The 19,697-nt window shown below is 37.8% G+C and overlaps 1 protein-coding gene across 1 annotated transcript in view; it reads left to right on the forward strand.

Annotated features, from left to right (window-relative positions):
* The window catches only part of KIAA0825 (KIAA0825 ortholog), a 247,300-nt gene that overhangs the window by 45,891 nt on the left and 181,712 nt on the right, over nt 1–19,697 (forward strand). The window contains exon 5 of the mRNA XM_063129596.1: nt 18,969–19,136. Within this exon, the coding sequence (XP_062985666.1) occupies nt 18,969–19,136 (168 nt within the window). The remainder of the gene's footprint in view (nt 1–18,968; nt 19,137–19,697) is intronic.

Genomic DNA, 19,697 nt, shown 5'->3' on the forward strand with positions numbered 1-19,697 from the left:
ATTAAAATTACAGTCTATTATTACTGACAAGCAGAATGGTTCTTGTAATATAGTGCTCACCTGCTTGCTTCCAAGGAACTCACCCACATGCATCTTCCATAATGCTGCCATCTTTATCGCTGGTATCTGTAATGAAGGCTCCAGTTATGGCTCAATATCCACTGGTATTCCTGCCAGATACCTGGGATAGCCCCACTCTGACAAAGGATGGCAGATGTAGCATGAGGGCAAAAGAGGAGGCAGGAGGAGTGAGCAGAGGAGACTACCTCTAGCACAGTTATTTGGAAGACTGCTTTACATTGCTGCTTTTCACAGACGAATGAAGGATTGATCTTTGTGCTAAGAAATACGTACTTTGTTATAGTTTTTCTGTGAAATTACATTATGTTTTAAAGGTTAATCCAGTATTTTAAATAATGTTAGCCCTCATTTAAGTATAGGTCAGGTTGTTTAATCAAGGGTTTTATCTTGAACTCCGTTTGTAATTACTAAATACCATGTACTAAAATATGTCAGCTAAAAATGCCATATGGATGGAATCATGGGCAAGGCAAGGCAACACCTTGTGGGTGTATTCAGGAAGTCTGTCGTTTTAGCTTTATTTTTATTAAAATAATTTTTAACCTGACCTCCCCAGCATTTTTGCTTCTCTCCTCTAGCACCCCCTGTCTTGGTTTTTCTTTCCCTGAACTTTGTGTAAATCCATCAGATGCTCTTGACACTCTCCAGCACTCTCCAGTTTATGTATTAGCAGTATCTCCATTTTGCTAGGTACTACCATTTTGCTAGGTACTTCCAACCCAAATGTATTTCTTCCAGTTAAGTTTTTCATTTCTGAACAACTAATTTGCTAGTTTTTTGTGTGCATGCACATTTCCCCATTGCCCTTGGAAATTGTAGTGTGGGCAGGGCAGTGCCTGGGCAACCATATGATACATCCTTTCATTTTGCATAAGTAATACTAGAAGGATCCAATCAGTAGGAACCATTTTTCCTTTCACACCGTTTGAATAAAGACATAGATGATGAGGAGAGATGTGAAGGCCCAGAAAAAAGCAGAAAAATTTGGAAAAAACCGTTTCCCCCCTGTTTCCCCCAAAGCCTTTTTTGGGGGGGGGTGTTCCGAAAAATTGAAAAAAAATGAATAAAAATGAATTATGGGATGTTTTATTTTAGCATGATGAATAAAATGTTTAAGTCAAGGTGTTCAGATATTTACTTCTCCAAATGATTTCTAAAAACTATGTACAGTATCAGATTATTACAATTTCTGTGCAGTGAGGACATGCAAGTCTTAGGTCGCAAATTGAGACTACAACTCTCAAATGCAAGAGCAAGTTGCATTTCTGCCTCTAGAAGAGACTGAAACTGATAGTAATAGCTATAGCTCAGGAAATGAGTCTGATTAAATTTCATGCATGTTCATTGAAACTTTTTCTCAGTTCTTTTTATGGGAATGGATGCTTTATGTCTGTTTGACACTGTAGAGGACTAGCGGAGACATAAATAATTTTCTTTGTTACTAATGTTGATGGTTTCTTCTTCTGTTGTTGTTCTTTAAAATTGTTTTTTTCCTTGCTTCGCATAAACTAGCAAAACCAAAGAGGTTCCTTACCGTTCAGGTGCTCCTAACAGTTGAGGAGCTTGTAGCTCTATTTGTTACCCCCCAAAAGTAAAAACTTTAAAAAGTTAAAAAGTAAATTCAATTTGTAATAATTGTTTGAATACACTGTACTTTTAATATACCAAATGTAATAATTTTATGCCAAGCTAACTTGGACATATTTACATTTTATGTTCTTAAAGTAACAAAGTGACTTTCAATCTCTAAGAAGTGCTAATATTGCATTATTTCAATTTTTCCTAAAATTTCCGTTTTTCCCCGAAACTCCCCGAAAAAAAAAGTTTTTTCCCTATGGGTTCGAAATTTCCAGAAATTTTAGATCTCTAGTGATGAGTCAGACCAAAATGCACCAAACAGCATAGCCTGGGTGTGTGTGTGAGAGAACAGTGGAAATTAAACTGAGATTAAATGTTTAGAAGTTTGGAAATAATGTATAACTTCATCCAGCAACATATTTTATCATTCTTCCAAACTTAGACTTAACTAGCTTCAATGAAGTGCACCTCTGGATTGGTTCATATTGAACCAGTGAAGGGAGGGGGTGAAAGAAAGAACCAAATATGTGAATAAAAAGGGAAGAGTTTGCAAAGATGCTCAGAAGACCATTTATTATTCAATGTCTGCATGTATTATAACTATTTCCTCAAGGGCAACTCTGATTCAGTACTTCTGTAGGGAAACCATCAGCTGCTGTCATTCACTGCCAGGATTGACCTACTATATCTTAAATATTGGAGCAGATTAAATAGATTGGAGGATTATAATCTCACCAATTATGTTGGCTAGATCAATTAAGGAATGAGGTTGGGCACATACTACAGGCCAGATAATACAATGTTATTTGGTCTATAATATCTGCCTTTTGATGGCCATGCCCTTAAGAACTGGATTTTGGATCATGATGCTTGTGAGGATAGGGCAATAATAATTGATATGTGCTTCTCACCCTGGTGTTCTTGCTTAAGGTCAACCATCCAAGGGCACATTATTTTGAGACTCTGACCTTCCCACAGATATGCAGGCCTTTCTCGGAATTTATATTCCAGATGATGCCTTCTGCATATCTTGAGGGGAGGTACTTGGGAATTTCATTAGCAGAGCAAGAATGTATTCTTGGTTGTAATCGGATCAAAGATCTGGAAGGTTATTTGTTACTTTGCCCTTTATCTGGACCCTAGGGAAATATTCTTGCCCTATATTCTTCAGCAATACACTGATCAAACTCCCCATGATCTGATGATGGAATTATGGGCTGATAATCAACCATATATTACCTACATATATTCCAGCTTCATCAAAAATTTCAATAGCTAATTTATAAATTTTAGAAGTTTCTTTTCTTCCCCCTCTGAGAGTATGAGGTATGATAGTATGGCCCAATGGTTGAAAGCAATCATGTACTCTAATTATATTAACTTTTACTCTTGAATTTTGTATATTGGTTATATACAATTGTATTTATATATAATAAAGATTATTGTATTGCAAAGGGAAACCAAAACTATCTTCCACACAGTCTCAATTTTTTTGTTTCCCACTGAAAGAATCAAATCAGAGTTGCCCATGAGGAACCTGTTGGTCTTCTCTGATCCTTTGAGGTATCCTCTTCTTTGGTTCTTACATTGAATTGAGCGTACTTGTAACTAAATCAATTAAGTTGGTTCTCTTTTTTTCTTATTATAGCAAAAGTGTTGGAAGCTATCAGTGCCATTTACAAACAATTCTAAGTAAATTACTACATTTTCTCCATTCATATAGCTGCTTCTTTATATTACCAAGCAAATTTGCAACCAGATTCTGAATTTTCTTCCATGATATTACTTGGGCAAGTAAAGATAATGGGACAGAAAAGTACTGATAAGACAATATGATTGCGAAACAATAGTCACAAAAACAAGTTGCAGGGTTTTTTAAATCTATTTTTGTTCCATTTGTAATTTATACAATTTTATCGGGATGTGGGGGGGATGTCAAGATTAGTTTTCTTACAAAGAACATACATTGACAAATTACAGTAAATTCATTGAGTTTGTTACACTCACCTTAAAAGCAAAAGAACTGAAGACTACATTTGCAGTGGGACATCTAAGGGAATGTCTACACAGGGCTTTTATCCTGGGGTTGTCTCTAGGTCATCCCTGTGCATCCACATGATGCACAGAGGATCCCAGGGGCAACCAGGGACAGCCCCTCCATTTTCCTGAGATAACTGGTTTCCCACGGTCCTGGGACCATTCCGAGACAGTGGAAGGCATGGGTGCCTGTCCCACCTGGTGCTCACTTACTCATGAGTAAGCGCAGCACCAGAAATGGGCATGTAGCCACACGGCATGGCTCTGTGCCCATTAGGGGAGGGGGTGGCAGCAGTTTTGCCACCCTTGGGATGGCAGGGAGGGTGTTTGGGGGCCGGTTTCAGGGGAAAAGTTGTTTTTCCTTCTTACTTTTCATTGGAGCGGAGCCTCGCTCTTGCACGACCTGATGCTTCCAAAAATTAAAATTAAAATGGCAGCTGTAACATCTTTCTTCCTCCTGAGACGTCGCACACCGCATGTGAATCCAGGGGGAGGATCTCGCAATCAGCATATCGCAAGAGTAAATATAGCACCATGTACATTGATGGTGCTATATAAATAAATAATAATAATAATAATAATAATAATAATAATAATAATAATAAGATCCTCCCCCCTCCCTCCCTAAGTGTAGACATGCCCAAAGACTAATATTTGGCTGGATTGTATCTATGTTGTTTAACAAAATTTCTATTAGTTTTACTAGTAGTGTATTTTAATGCTATCAAAGTATCTGAAATAAAATGTATGGTATTGTGCCGAAAACAATTTCTGCTTGGAAATACATAGATGAATGTAAACAAAGACAGGAATAGACTCTTAAAGGCCACATGAGAGTAATATCTTAGGACTATATATATGTTTCTTGAGGAAATTAAAAAAAAAAGATTACAAAATAATTAAAGGAGAATTAATTACTCCTGATGATGTATTGGGTTCCATCAGCAGAACGGGGATGGGGTGATTTTACCCTCAAAATTTGCTCAAGAGGGTTAGAGGACCCTCCAGAACATATTTGGGGATGTGCAGGGAAATATCCCATTGTGCAAATGGACGACTGCTTGTGTGATACTGAATTTCGTCAATTGCTTTCTACTTTTAAGCTTATAGGGAGTAAGATTATGGTAGCTAAATTAATGAACTCAATTTGCTTAAAGAATGAACCTCATTCTTGGATACATTATTTCAGAAAATATTAAAGATATATTAATATTTGTCTTTTAAATATCTTTATGAAGGGGTTTATTTTTATTTTGTTATTGTATGTGTTGCATATTTGTATCTTTTTAAAACTATAAAGTTTTATGTCTGTGATTTGATTTCCTATGCACATTTTGTTAAAAAAAAGCAATTCAATTTTTTTGGTCATTTTTTCAGAATATTTCCAATTAGAAAACATTAATTATTTTCATTTCAAAGCTTCCTTTGCACACCTGGGTGTTCCTCCTAAGGGTGAAAAGAACATTTAACTCACCATGCCCCCTAATTATTGTGTTCTCCTCCCAAGTATAAAAGATAAAAGTGATTTACTCTTCAATCTGATTTCTGTTGAGTGGTCAGAGGTCAGGCTGAGATTTATATATTAGAGTACTCTCTTTAATAAAAAAGAGTGTGACAAAGAAGTTGAGAGAGAATTATTAAGTTGGATTTTCTTAGGAACATATAGTAGTGTGTAAAGGAAACCATGGAGGGCTATGAAAGCCAAAAGAAGAAGGACTTCTAAAAGGTCTCCTGAAGAGGTTTCTAAGGCTCCTACAGTATTGTTTGACAAGAAAATTGTTACACCGTTCTTTACGTTACTCTTTTTAACACACACCAGCTCTCCTGAGTAGAACTTAATTAGGTGTTCCTTGCTGAGATACTATTAAGTTGTAGGGCATTTTTTGTATACCTTCATTAATACAAGGCTTGGTTAGCTTTTTTTTTAAAAAAAGAAAGAACTAGCTCACTTAAAAGAACATTTGGTGCAGGTTACATTGTTATCTGTGCAAAAGCAATATTTACAATTTAAAAAATACTTTCTCAGAGATTACTTTCAACTTTAAATTAATAGGCTGATATATCAACTCCCACCCTTCACATGCTCAGCATATGTTGCTATTTCTCACATTGACCTAGATGTGAACATTAAAAATATGCTGTCTTCGATCATATGGATTTAATATGCAGTAAACTTTTTAGAAATAGGTGTTGAGATATATATATACTTTTAATGCTTAATGAATCATTAATAAAGTTTGTATATGCATGTGGTTCTTTAGAAAAACAGTTTGACACACTCCTTTTGCTGACAAATGGCATAATCCATCTCATGCAGCTTTAAGAATGTCAAAAATACATCCCTATAGGGCATTTGAGCCCCTTTTCTTCCAAAATTCCACTAGTCATCTGCTGGTTTTGTTGTTATTTATTATTATTTAAAGATGTTTAAACCCATCTTTTATCCAAAGATATTAGGGTGGTGTATAAAACAAGACCTGAAAATTGCCATACAACCCTAAAATTCAATAAAACCAAAACAGATTACAGTAATAAAGCAATTTAAAAGGCATTAAAATTTAACTAGTTAAAAAAAGCTCTGACCTGATGCCAAAAAGATAGCAAAATTGGCATCAGATGCACTTCTCTGCGGAGAGAGTTCAACACAGGAATTTTTGAAAGATACTTGAGTTGAGCCTCCCAAGCAGACTTCCAAATTGTGGGTATGGTGGTATAGAGAGAAGGGGCCTTTATTCAGGTATTTGGGCCCCAAGCCATTTAGGTCTAAAAGTGCACTTTTAATTAAACCCAGAAGCAAATATTCAGTCAGTGCATCTCCCTCAGGATTGGTGTAATGTGAGCCCATCTGGCCACACCTGTTTACTATCTAGCAACCATATTCTACACTAAGTAGAGCTTCTAGATTGTTTTCAAGGGCAGGCCCATGTACAATGTATTACAATAGTGGAATGGGGAGGTTACTAAAGCATGGACTACCATGGCCAACTATCCTTGTCCTTCTAACATGGTTTCGGTGTGAATGGTGAAGTCTTCCCTAGTGTCCTGGTGCTTTCCAACACTACACTGGAAACCATCTTGGCCTGCTTGGGTAAGTAGACTGGTGGGCAGCAGAGTGGGTGGTACACCAGCAAAATCCTTAATCTGTGCCTCTGGCCCAACAACAGGTACAAAGCCTCAAATAAACTAGCCTTCTGGTGAAGGAGATGGGTTCCTTATGGATGACAGCAACCCTTCCCCTACCTTCAGCCATCTGTACCAAGGTGGACAGATCTGGGACTGACCAACTCCATGAAGCTTGTCCACTCAGATCACAATGACATGAGAAGGTTGATTCTAGACATAATTATCATCCTGAGAAGCATTGCTGAACAGCATTAATTTTGTTCTTTTTGCACAGTTGTTGTTCTCTTATGTTTGTCCTTAAAGGTGCAATCCTATGCACATTTAGGACTTTTTCTGCCTAAACATGCATGGGATAGTGCCCTAAACTGTCTCTTCCTAAGCTGCATGCTATTTAATCTTTAATTTTTTCCTGTTTCTTGAAAAGACCATGGAAATTGGCTTTAGAAGCAGAATAAAATTGACTAAATAATATGCAACTATAGGTAAGTTTGTGCAATGTAAAATATAGTTTTCATTACTAGAGTCTTTGGGATAGTACTGTGAAAGTCAGAACTTAGGTGTATAGTACACATAGCCTTTCATATAACTGATGAAGCTTCAGTAATCATACATTTATGATTATTGGGAATCCTTTCTGCAAATGAAGATAGGCTATGCTACAACTTGGGATTTTCCAGTTTGTTTAAATATATTTCCTTTGACAGTGAACTATATGATGTATAATGATTGTTGTGGGATTGACTTCCTTGTCCCACTTGACACATTCTCCTAGAATTGGAGGAGGGCAGGGAAGAGGGATTTAATTTCATGATCTCACGATGCAGGATTCAATGGTGTATGGATATTCAATCCAATGTTTTGAGTGTAGGCAGTATTATGACGTTGGAATATCATATGACTGTATTTTTGTTTTACATAGAAAAAGAGCCAAACTCGATGAAATGTGATATGTGTGGTTGCATTTCATGTCTTTGATTTTGTTTTGTTTTAAGTAGGGTTGGGGCCCAATCATTGGGGTCAGTGGTAATTTACCTTCTAGGAGAAGAACAGCTCAGGGGATTGACATTCATTTGGACAAAGGGTTAACCCCTTCCTTGTGGTCCCAATCTTACTTTGGGTGCCCATAGCTGTTTTGTTTCTTAAATCGAAACTGCACATTTCATGTATCACCTAATTTGGCCTGTCACACAGTTTGCACTAAAATACAGAATCAGTATCAGAGTCGAGATTAAAATGTATGGTTCCCAACAATGTTAATACTGCTCCATAGTATCACAGATGTTCTGTGCCCATCATTTTGCTTTTAAATTGTAATGTGGTTCCTGAATGACAGCAAAGGACTCTAGAAAGACTTGAGAGTTCACGTTTCTTCCCATTAGCCTTTTTGAAAGACATGCCCAGTGGGATTTTTTACTTCTTTTATTTGAATAGCAGGCCCATGTTACATCAGAATCTGCTTTTGAAATACCCCTCAGCTTCAAAAGTGGTTTGCCATGTGGCATGGCAGCTGCTGTTCAAGAAACACATGCTCAAAGCCCCCTTGGGTGTGTGGAACTAATTGTACTGTTCTTTGGATCTCAGCCCATATTTTTACTGGGTTAGATTGAGTTTATGGAACACGGTATGTGTGTGCTTTATGATTAGTGGTTCTCTTTCAAGACTTTTGTATAAACACTGCTTAGTTCTCTCCATAGTTCATAGCAATAAGTATAAACTACAGAATCTGTAGAATTTTCCCATGCTTTCTTTGATTAGAAAGGTTGAAATCCCTTTTCACAGCCATTTGTGATTTTGACATAAGAAGTATTGAACACACAGATTCCTAGAATTACAAGTAGTAAAATAGTTTTTGTTTTGTTTTGAGGGGAACTTAAAACACTAATGTAAACTACAAAAATAATGGTTGTATGTTTGGTTCATTTGTATTTCTTCTCTCTCCACCCCACCCTAAAATATGTTTTCTATCACTAGGTTTTAGCTGGGAACTGAAAAGCAAACCAATGTTTAAAAAATCTGAAGCACTTCGATAATGGTTTGCATCCATGTGGTTTCCCCTGGTGCAGTGGCAGCTCTTTATGATTCTGTCATTTTCAATCAGTTGAGAGTACATATGATCAGTATATCTGATAAACTTGTCAATGCCTTTTTAAAGCAAGATCTCCCAATCTATTCTATTCAGCCCCCTCCCTCTTTCATCATTTCAAGTATAATCTTGATAAGACAGAGATATGTCACAGGCAGCTGTGTATAGCTAGCTCAGACTACAACTAATTTGTGCAGGAAAAAATTAAATCAGGAGGTAAATTATTTCATGATTGCTCATTCCCAACAGAGTTGGGCATCATTCTGAAGAAAATATCAAATAATTGGTTTCAGGCCGTGTCAGACACATGCAATTCCCTTCGCTAATGGCTGTGTGAGGTAGCACTAGGCCTCAGGGGTCATGAAAGAACTGGAAATAGCTTACTGCCAGGCAGAGCAATAGAGAGACAGTGCACATAGGAAATGAAGTGGCAATAAGTGCAATCCATAGGGGAAATGTGCTTCACTTGGAGTTTAATATATCGGCTCAGGGTCTGGCAGTAAGCCATGCAACAATTGTTTACCTTTTTGTCAGCATCTGCATCTGTTCTGTTTTGTAAATGGCACTTAAATCTCAGCCTGTAAATGCTGGAATCAATAACAACTGTTAAGGGATTTCCTTTTTTTCATATTTTATAACAAATGCAATCTACAAACAATGTTTGCTTTGGATTAACAAGAAACAGACATTAACAAGGTCAAAGGGATTTACTTGTGAACATTTTATAGCTTTCTGTGTGTGCAGTGCAATAATTATATCTGTGTGATTTTAATGTAACCTGTTACCTAGTCAAAACGAGCTGTTTAGAAAATTGCTAGTGTATAAATGTTATAATAGTGAAGTGGATTTTTAAGTAATTATCTTAAGTCCTGTGTATGGAAAGATGCTGCCACTGTTTCTAGCAGTTTAGGTTGGAAGAGTATTGCAGTTGCTGTGCAGAAATATTAAATTGCCTTTTGGAGGCTTAGAGTATTAGGCTACAATCTTGCAAACAGGCAGCTTAAATCCCAATGAAGTCATTTCTGGTTTAGCAAATCAAATTATTTTAAACCTACAGTTGTACTATCGTTAACAGTATTCTAGTATAATATGAATGAGGGCTGAACATGACTAGTGCATATAAAATGAATATAGCATTATAGAAAAAAAATGTGGAACAATGATAAAGCTTTCCTTATTTTGTTAAGAGTCCTCTTATTTGGTTAAGAGGATGATAGGTGACACAAATGCAAGGCAATTGTACTAGTTATGGCATTACTAAAAAGTTAATATAATTGAGAGTGCCGAAGCACATTGTTACTGGATTTATATTTATAAATCTTTAGTCACTTGCTTTGAAATTTTACTTGTTAAATGTTGCTGTGCACATTAGATACCAATTAATTGTTCATTACCATGTTTTATCTACATGTTGATAGTATTATGATTATTTAAACATAATGAATTTTGAATAAACTTGAGCAGAATCCAAAGAAGAGAAGGACATGCATGTGTTAGAGAGAACCATACATATGGGTAGAATTTAGTTTCTTTTCCTTTTCTCTTGTAGTTCTCACTGCTGAAAATAAAATCACCTTTCTAAAGTGCAAAACATGTTATATATTTAGCAATGGGGTTTACTGTAGAGAAAGGTAAAAAGAGAGCTCCTACTGTGTTGTGTGGCTTTCTGAAAGATTGCAAATCCCATCTTTAGATTCTGACCATTATCTTTTTCCCCATCCTGGTTCTCCTCTCCCCAAACAATCAGCATTTGTTTTCATGATATAAGGGCTGTTTTCAGACCTCTTTGTATACTATTAATAGGTTATTGTTTGTATTGCCACCTCCATCCCCATATCCAAACACACTTTTTTTACCTAACAACTTTTGTAATGGGAGATTGCCACTTTAGGTTGCAATTTCCCTAAAAGTTAAAAGAAGAAGTTTTTATTAATAGTCCGCTCTTACTTGGGCCTCCCATCCAGAACACTGATCTAGGTCCACACTTGCTTAGCTTCAACATACCGTAGTTTTAGATGCTCTCAGATCACTCATTGGACCCTGTACAAAAGTCTTAGGATCACTTTGCCAACTCATCCCTAATCTAGCTACACTGACCTTCAAAAGACACTAAAAGACAAAACTGACACTAAAAACAGACACATAATCATTAATTGCAGAAATATGGCATACTCAATATGTTAACCTTTTCCACATTTGCACATCATGCTAAACCATGGATGAACAGGAATGAATTGCTAAAATATATGCACAGCATCTGCTAGATAAATTAGAACAATGGATTGAAGAACATCAGGTCTTGTCCTCAATGCAGGCAGGTTTTCATAAGGGGCACAGCACAATAGATCAGTGCTTTGTTCTGAAATATCTTATCCAAAAGTATGTAAACAGCCCATCAAAAAGGTTATGTATCACATTCGTAGATCTGTTATCTGCATTTCATTCAATAGACCGACAACACCGTTATGGAAGAAATTAGATGCCATCTCAGTTGATAAACACCTCTGTTCCTTGTGCAGCAACTTTATTCTAACACTGATTTCAAAATCCAAGTTGGCATGGCGGGCTCCCTCTCTGATTCAATCCCAGCAGTAAGAGGAGTCAAACAAGGCTGTATCCTAGCACCATTTCTATTTAACCTTTATATAAATAACATAACTCAGGAGCTTTCTTCTTCTGCCTATTTCCTTCCTGCAGTTGGGAAACAAAAGGTCCCAGTTCTGCTTTATGCAGATGATATGGCACTTATTTCATTAACTCAAACTGGCATGAGAAGATTGCTCACTATATTCAGAATCTACTGCAAGCAGGAAGGTCTGTCCATTAACTACAGCAAAACAAAAGTGGTTGTGTTTGCCAAAAGACATGAGCAACATAAATGGACCCTGGATGGACATAGTATTGAACAATGCTGTTCATTCAAATATTTAGGGCTTAATTTCTCTGAAAATACCCTATGGCATATCCATTCCGAGGCAATTACATCTTCAGCTGCCCATCTATTGGGGCCTATAAAGAAACTGCATTATGCCGAGGGCCACCGTTTAGTCGAACCAATACTAAAGGTCTTTGCAGCCAAGATTGTGCCCCAACTTCTATATGTTGCAACAATCTGGGGTAGCCACTACAGAGATGAATGTGATGTAATCCAAAATAAGTTCCTGCGTATGCTCTTAGCAGTGTCACACCTGGTACATTATTAAGGACTGAACTAGGTCTCCCTTGTCTAAAAGCATGTGTACACAAATCCACAATATTGTATTGCCAGAACAACATTTAGCAAAATTGTGCTTTTTGGATTTGCAGAATAGAGACAGTTGTGTACAATCTTGTAGATGCTTGACGTATCCTATCATAAGATCGGAGATACTGTGTTTGGTGAAGATGCCAAAAGAGATTCTGAATACATAAAAAACTGTAAATTTGCTACTTGGTATACCAAAATCAAAACAGATCAGAAAAAGCCTAACATCATTGTTAAGGGGGACTGAGTAGCTCAATTGTACTCGGCTATTGGGCGGTATAAAAATGTAATAAATAAATAAATAAATAAATAAATATCAAGCATCTACAAGATTGTAGACAACCTTCTCTATTCTGCTGCTCCCAAACTGTGGAATGGCCTGCCGGGACAGATTTGCCAACTTAACAGTCTTTCTGAATTTAAAAACTGTAAAGACAGATCTCTTCTGGCAGGCCTACCCAGTCAAATTTTAAGATGTCTGGCTGTTATTTTAATAATGTATTGGTTTTATATGTTTTTAATCAGTTTTATGTATTTTATAGTATTTTTGTATTCAGTGTTGTTCCCCACCTCGATCCAGAGGAAGAGGTGGGTAAAAATAAATATATTATTATTTATTTGCGACAATTAACCTTTTTTCCTGTTAGGCATGCTTTTATCCAGCTCAGATTTCAAATTATTCCCATTGAGTATCTGGCTGGAAGATTTTCTAATAGAACTGTAAAAGAGCGCTTTTGTGTATGCGAATCAGGATATATTGAAGATCTCATACATTATATCTTATACTGTCCATTATATAATTTGTCCAGGGCTAAATTCCCAGACCACCTTAGAAGGTCAATCAGATGATTTTAAAATTAGATGGCTGTTGGCTGATGAGGACCAATTCATCAGCTATAGGATAGCTTTATTTGCGCTAGCTGCAAGAAAGATAAGAGCAGGCTTTCTAAACCATACCACTGTCAAATTCTAAGGGGGTTAAACAGAAATAATGTTTTAAATCCTGATAATTTTATTGTATTCTTGCGTTTGTATGAAATATTTTTCTGTTTTATACTTGTGTGCTTTGTGTTTGTATTGTGATGGCCGTTGGCTATAAACAATAAAAACTTGAGAGAGAATGAGAAAAAGAATTGCAGTGGTCTCAGGCTCACGTGCTCCGCTCCCTACATACCCTTCCTCATTCCCATGCATTCAAGAGTTTAAAGTTCCAATCGAGAGATTGGAAGTTTAAAGTTCTACTGTTAATTAACCATGCCTTCCTGTGTTGACTAAAGCGAAAACCATGGTTTGAACTTGGCTTGTTTTAAACAAACTGTAGTTAATGAGCCTGTTCAACCAACATGCTGCTAAACCTTTTGCAACAAGTGCTTAGTGAGCGTGATTAAACCATGGTTAGGTACCCATCATGGTTAGGGAGGATGCCATTCACATAACAGACATACTAAACCATCATAGTTAGCTCAAAATGCTTAACCATCATGGCTTAGCATGTTGGATGAACAGGGACTATGTTAACCACAGTTTTGTTGCTCCAGACAAGCTACAGCAAAGCTTCCAACTTGTCTTGGCTACATAGGAGGAGGAAGAGAACGAAAGGGGAGTGTGCAAGTCCAAGACTCACTGTGACTTTTCCTGCTTGTGTACATTGTACTAAACCATAGTTTAGAGCAGTGGTCTTTAACCAGTGGGTCAAACTCTGGAACTCAAATATTGGCTGTGGATAAAACTCTAGAACACGAATGTAGACTGTGAATAAAACTCTTGAACTCAAATATTGATTGATGACTATTTACACACATCAGAATACTGTACTCTGATACACACATGAGAGTGAGGATTGAATGGCCAACTATCAGGCTTAATTTTAACATTTAAGGGAGTCCGCCAGGGCTGTTTATTAGCCCCTCTCTTGTTTAATTTATATGTGAATGATGTAATACTGGCATTTAAACAAACAGATTACCATCCAGGTACAGCTCTGTCCCATAAATTATCCATCCTGCTATATGTAGATGATATGGTTTTGCTGTCATATACTCAGATTGGTATGAGGCATTTACTAAAAGATTTTGGGGCAATTTGTTGTAATGAGCATCTTAGTGTAAATTATAACAAGACAAATGTAGTGTTTCGAGCACGCCCTCGAAAGCATAAATGGTTCCTCGATGGACAAACAATAGAGCAAGTGAGGCATTTTAATTACGTTGGGATTTGGTTTACCAACAGGGGTAATTGTTCCCATCATATGATGTTCTCTGTTTTGAAGGCATCAAGATCGTCGCAAGCAGTTTTGTGCTTTACAAGAACTAAAGGGGGTAACATGTTTGCCCTTGCTTTGAGAGTTTTTAGAGGCAAAATGCTCCCACAGTTGACATATGGGGGAGAGATTTGGGGTTTGACAAAAATAACCCATTTAGAAATCAGCCAGAATAAATTTCTTACAATATTGCTTGGCTTACCCTCCTCTACTCTAGCAAGCGGTATTAGAGCTGAGACCGGGACTATGCCAGGACAGTCTTATATTCTTGTAGTTATGTTTATGTTTTATTTTAAACTTCTTAATATGGATGATTTAAAGATACCTAAAAATGTTTTTAGAACAGTCAAAATCTCACCAACTGGCCACCTGGGTAGCGAACTATGAACAGCATGTTAGCTTTTGATTTAATACCCCAGATTCTCAAGGAATGGCCCTAAGATCAGATTCAGAGACACAAGGGGGGAATCCGTACGTTGTTCTCAGGCCGCTTCTAAACGACCCCAGTGCGGCCCCAAAGCGATAATGTAACTTACTGGAGAAGAGCCGAGGAAGAGACGTCCTTGCCGCCGCCGCCGCCGCCACCCAACTCCTTCCTCGCCGGCCGGCGAGGAGAGCTCGGGGGAAGAAGGCGGAGTGGAGAGCTTCTTCCGCTCTCCACCCTGCCTTCTCCCCCCGAGCTCTCCTCGCCGGCCGGCGAGGAGGGAGTTGGGTGGCGGCAGCGGCAAGGACGTCTCTTCCTCAGCTCTTCTCCAGGTAAGTTACATTATCGCTTTGGGGCCGCACTGGGGTCGCTTAGAAGCGGCCTGAGAACGATGTGCGGATTCCCCCCTGACCTCATAAAATGGCACTGTTTACTGTCTGCATCAACCTGCCCCCAGACGAAATAAAAATGAACTTTATAGTTTTAACTGTATGTTAGTGCAGCACTATGCACACCGCAAACCCTCACTGCCAGTCCCCTTATTGCTTTGTGTTGCGTTTCCCAGGCACTTACAGTGGAAGAGCAAACTAGTTTCTATTTCCTGTTCCTCTCTGAGAGGATCTTTTGTCCATCCAGCAGTAGCAATGCTCTCCAAGATGGCAAGCAAAATAAAGCTTAATTTTGTTGACCACCAATGTGAAGCGTGTGTGTATATTTAAGGAAAAAGCCCCCCCCTCTGTGAGACTGAGGATGGATAAAACCTCCTGATGACTTTTTTGCAGTGCAAATTTACTTTATTTAACTACTGTGAGTGTGTGTGATCAGTATCATCAGCCAATAAAGCTGTAGCAGTTAAATTCCTATTTTTTAAATATACATGTTTTAAAAATCATCTCCTTTGTGTGTTTTTTGGTGGGTGGGGGAAGAGTTTGGTCAATTACTCTCAAGTAATCCATCACTTTGTGAGTAAAGATACATAAACTGGATTTTTGTACTGTGCCGTTTGTTGCTGTTACTTCTGATAAGTTTTGGAGAGGTGTAGCTGTGGGGATGCTCAGTGAAAGATACATGTTTTGGATGCTTTCTTTATGGTTCTGAGGCTCACTATTGTCATCATTTCTCAGTGGCTTGGTTCACACAACATAGTTAAGGTTGAGTGTGGGTTTTCATTGAATCATGGGTTGTTATATTGTGTGAACCCAGCCATGATAACAAACCATGGTTTGTTAACCATGAACAACCCACACAACTTTTTAAAAAGTCTTCTCAGTAGAGAAAAGACATTTTCCTGGTCAGCACTGAAAAAGGGAGCCCCTCCCACGCTGAGCAGAGAAAATACTGAAGAGTATTATGAATCAGTTGAACAGGCAGGACTGGAAAAGGTGTATGGATGTGTGTGTGTGTGTGTCTGTATGAATGACATGGGGAAAGATATGGATTGGCCATGGCCACTTTGATCTCTGTCCATGTCCATTACTGGCATGCAGACCCTGAGAAGTTGCCCGCTATTCAGAACTTGGACTGCAAAGCATTTCTCGCTGTTTTACCGTGGGAAAGTGAGCAAACAGCAGGCCCCTTTATAGAACCTACAATCACAGAGAAGGTGGCAGCACCAAACAGCATGTTGAGCTGTCAAGGCAGGAATCAATTTCAGATTATCCCCATGTGGGGTGGTTTTTCAAAAAGCACCCCACTAGAACTCACCAGTGGTTCACAGGTTCCTAACCTAGAACCTAAACCTTATGACTCTAATGAGGGCAGTGTTTGAAATGAGGGTTATGTTGCTCTTATCAGAATCCTCATCTTACAGACTTCTTTTAAATAGTGGCAGTTAAAAGGAAAGTTTCAGAGGTAGTGCACTGTCTTCCAGTCCCCACTTGTGTGTCTTCCTCTACAACAAAGTGATTCTCCACACAGATCTGTAGTTCCTTCTGAAGGATAAGTCCTTATTTCACAGCACTCAGGAGGTTCCTCTCCCAACATTTTGCTTGAAACTGATGCACCAGCAAGAGGAAAAAGAACTGTGTAAGCTGGATATGTAGATGGTGTTACACTTCCATTTAGATAGAAATGTTTCCTCATATTAAGTCAGAGTCCCTGTTCCTTGTCTGTTCTCCAGCATCTAGTGCATACAGGCTTACTGCTTCTGATACTGGAGGTAGCACTTAGGCATCAAGACTAGTAGCTATTGATAGCTTTCTCCTCCAGGAATTTATCCAAACCCCTTTTTAAAGCTATCCAAATTGATGGCCATCACCACATCTTGTGGTAGTGAATTCCATAGCTTAACTATGCATTGTAAGACTGATACTCTGCTTGATAGATGCAGCCTTGGGGAGAGGAGTTCTGCAAAATGGAGTTGCTACTTGATGTCTAGGTCTCTTGGCTCCCACCATGGAGTGGTACTGCTCCTACACATCTTGAGGGATCTAGAATGATCTCTGTTTATACCTGTTCTCCTTGACTCATGAAACTCATTCCACTCGCCTCTAATTCAAGACCAAACACCATAAAGGTTCTGCCTTTGCCGCACATGTAGAGACTGAAGATAGCGACACCTGAGGATGTCCTTTTTTCCTTTTTTCTGTTCTTCAGTTTTCTCTTGTAGTTGCCAATTGGCAAGAATTTTGTGAATTCTTAAGGAACCATTATAGGGTTGAGGGAATATTCTGTTCTTCCAGTCTGGTCTGGGAGTGTAGAAGGATGGCCTCTCCCATTGCAGGGTCAACTGAAGTTGTTGGGCCTGGCTTTTTCTTATGTACAAGGGGAGGACCTTCCTATTGAATCCTGAATGACTTCCCTAAGTCAAAGAGGACAAGAATACATGGTAAATAATTTCCATGTTTCACCAGTCTCTCCCTCCCCCTGCAGTCTCCTATGAGACCCTGAAAAGCTGCCCGGGCAGCTGTAGGGAAAAGTAGAATTGGCAAAAATTGCCCCTCCTGCCCTTCCTCCATTCAAGTCTCTGCTGGATTTCTACAAAGAGAAGGGGCCCTTTTGTTCGCATAGGAGCAAATCTGGATCCAGCCCACTGCCTTTTCCCACTCAAATGTATTAACTGTATTATTTAAGTAGTATGAAAATGATACAGTGATTTGCACAGTGAAGACATATTTATGTGATACCAACTATTTATATTGAAAGGGGTGCCTTTCATTTACTTTATTTTCAAAACCGAAACAAAGGTTTCTATTCTAAAAATGATGCAAATTTTTGATAATGTAAAAGATAGAAAGACCAGGGGAGAAGCAAGTACGGAGGGAGCCCAGAGGATAAACTAGCAAGTTAAAACTGCAGTGATGAGTCTTCAGACTCCAGTGTGCCGAGTAGCTAACCATAATAGGCATAAGTATACAGATCAGAAAGATCCTAGTTGGTTCTCATTTGAACCTGACACAGCATAATTTATTGAGGCTTTTTTCCCCTCTTCTTTTTTGGGAGGAAACATTTTAAGCTAAATCCCAGACAACAGCAGGAAATGTTCTTTTATAAATTGCTTATTAACTTTATTATCTTTGTCCTTGTGGTGTATCATAAGACTAAAAAATGGAGTAATTATTGTATTTGTGGTTTTTTTACTAGTGGAAGCTCATAGTAGCTAAGAAAGTATAAATGCAAAACTCAGAAAAGATCTCCCCCTAAATGAAGAATCTATTCTTTAATTATTTGTTCCAACCTTATTTAGGAAGAAAGTCTGATAATTCATCTGCCACCATCCCAGTTCACTACCTCCATTCACATAGTTTTCACCAATCAGATGGACAGAACCTCATCGTTCCATCCTGGTTTCACTCTTGGAACTTAATGGGCAGGGGTGGAGTGTTCATATGATGTAGGTGCTCCTTGTAGATGTTGGGCTCAACAGTGCATTAAAAGTAGTAACCAGGAGATTTAATTGTGTCTAGTAACTAACTGGTAGCCAATATGAGTGAAAGAGCATATAGTGACCTGGCCGGTAAGGATGCAGGCCACTATATTTTGCAGTTTCTAAGCTATTTTCAAAGGGTACTACTTACAGAATGACCTACAATTACTACACATTTTCCCTATAGTATTATGTACCTTATTTGATACATTTCTGTATTTGAGTTCTAATGTTCTGTATATTGCACAAAACTGTCTTCTACTTCTTTCACAGATGCTCAGGAATATTCTAGAAAAGGGAGAAACTTCTGTTTAACGCTACATCAACTTAGGTGCCTTTCCCATCTTATAAAGCTTTTTTTGTTGATGGAAGAAAAGGTTGAAGAACTGTCTTCAGAAATGCTGTTATTACCAAGTTTTCCTGAGAATAAAAATGTTCAAGGTAATGTATGTTTTTACTTAACTTATTTTTCCTTCAAAATACTTGTCTTGTAAGAATTCAGTAGATAGAATAATTGGGATGAGAAAATAATATACCTTTTTATCAATCTCATCACTTCAGCTTATTCCTGGTATATATATGCCAGATCCTTTTGAAAGATTTTTTTTCTCCCTCACATTTTTTAAATTAATAGAATTAACATAAACTTGAACTTAAACTATTCATAATGAATAAAATTAACATAAACATATCCTATAAGATGATAGAAGTTTTTTTAAAAAAAGATATATCCTAAAATATAATTAGTGGATTACTCAGAGCAGGGAGATATGGGTGGAAATTTATTTTAGAAAGCAGTAGTCCATATGGGACAGGGTTAAGTGCGAAAGAAAGGCCTATTGTTAACCTGCTGAGAAATCTGGAGACGATACAAAGGTATAACGGTAGATTATCTTGGATGACACCACCACATTTCGGTTCAAAGAACTGCAAAATTATTAAAAGATAGCAAACAACTGGATTATTTTAGCAATGGGTTAGTGGTTTTTCAACATAGAATAA

This window comes from Elgaria multicarinata, chromosome 6 (assembly GCF_023053635.1).
Source record: "Elgaria multicarinata webbii isolate HBS135686 ecotype San Diego chromosome 6, rElgMul1.1.pri, whole genome shotgun sequence".
Lineage (NCBI taxonomy): Eukaryota > Metazoa > Chordata > Lepidosauria > Squamata > Anguidae > Elgaria > Elgaria multicarinata.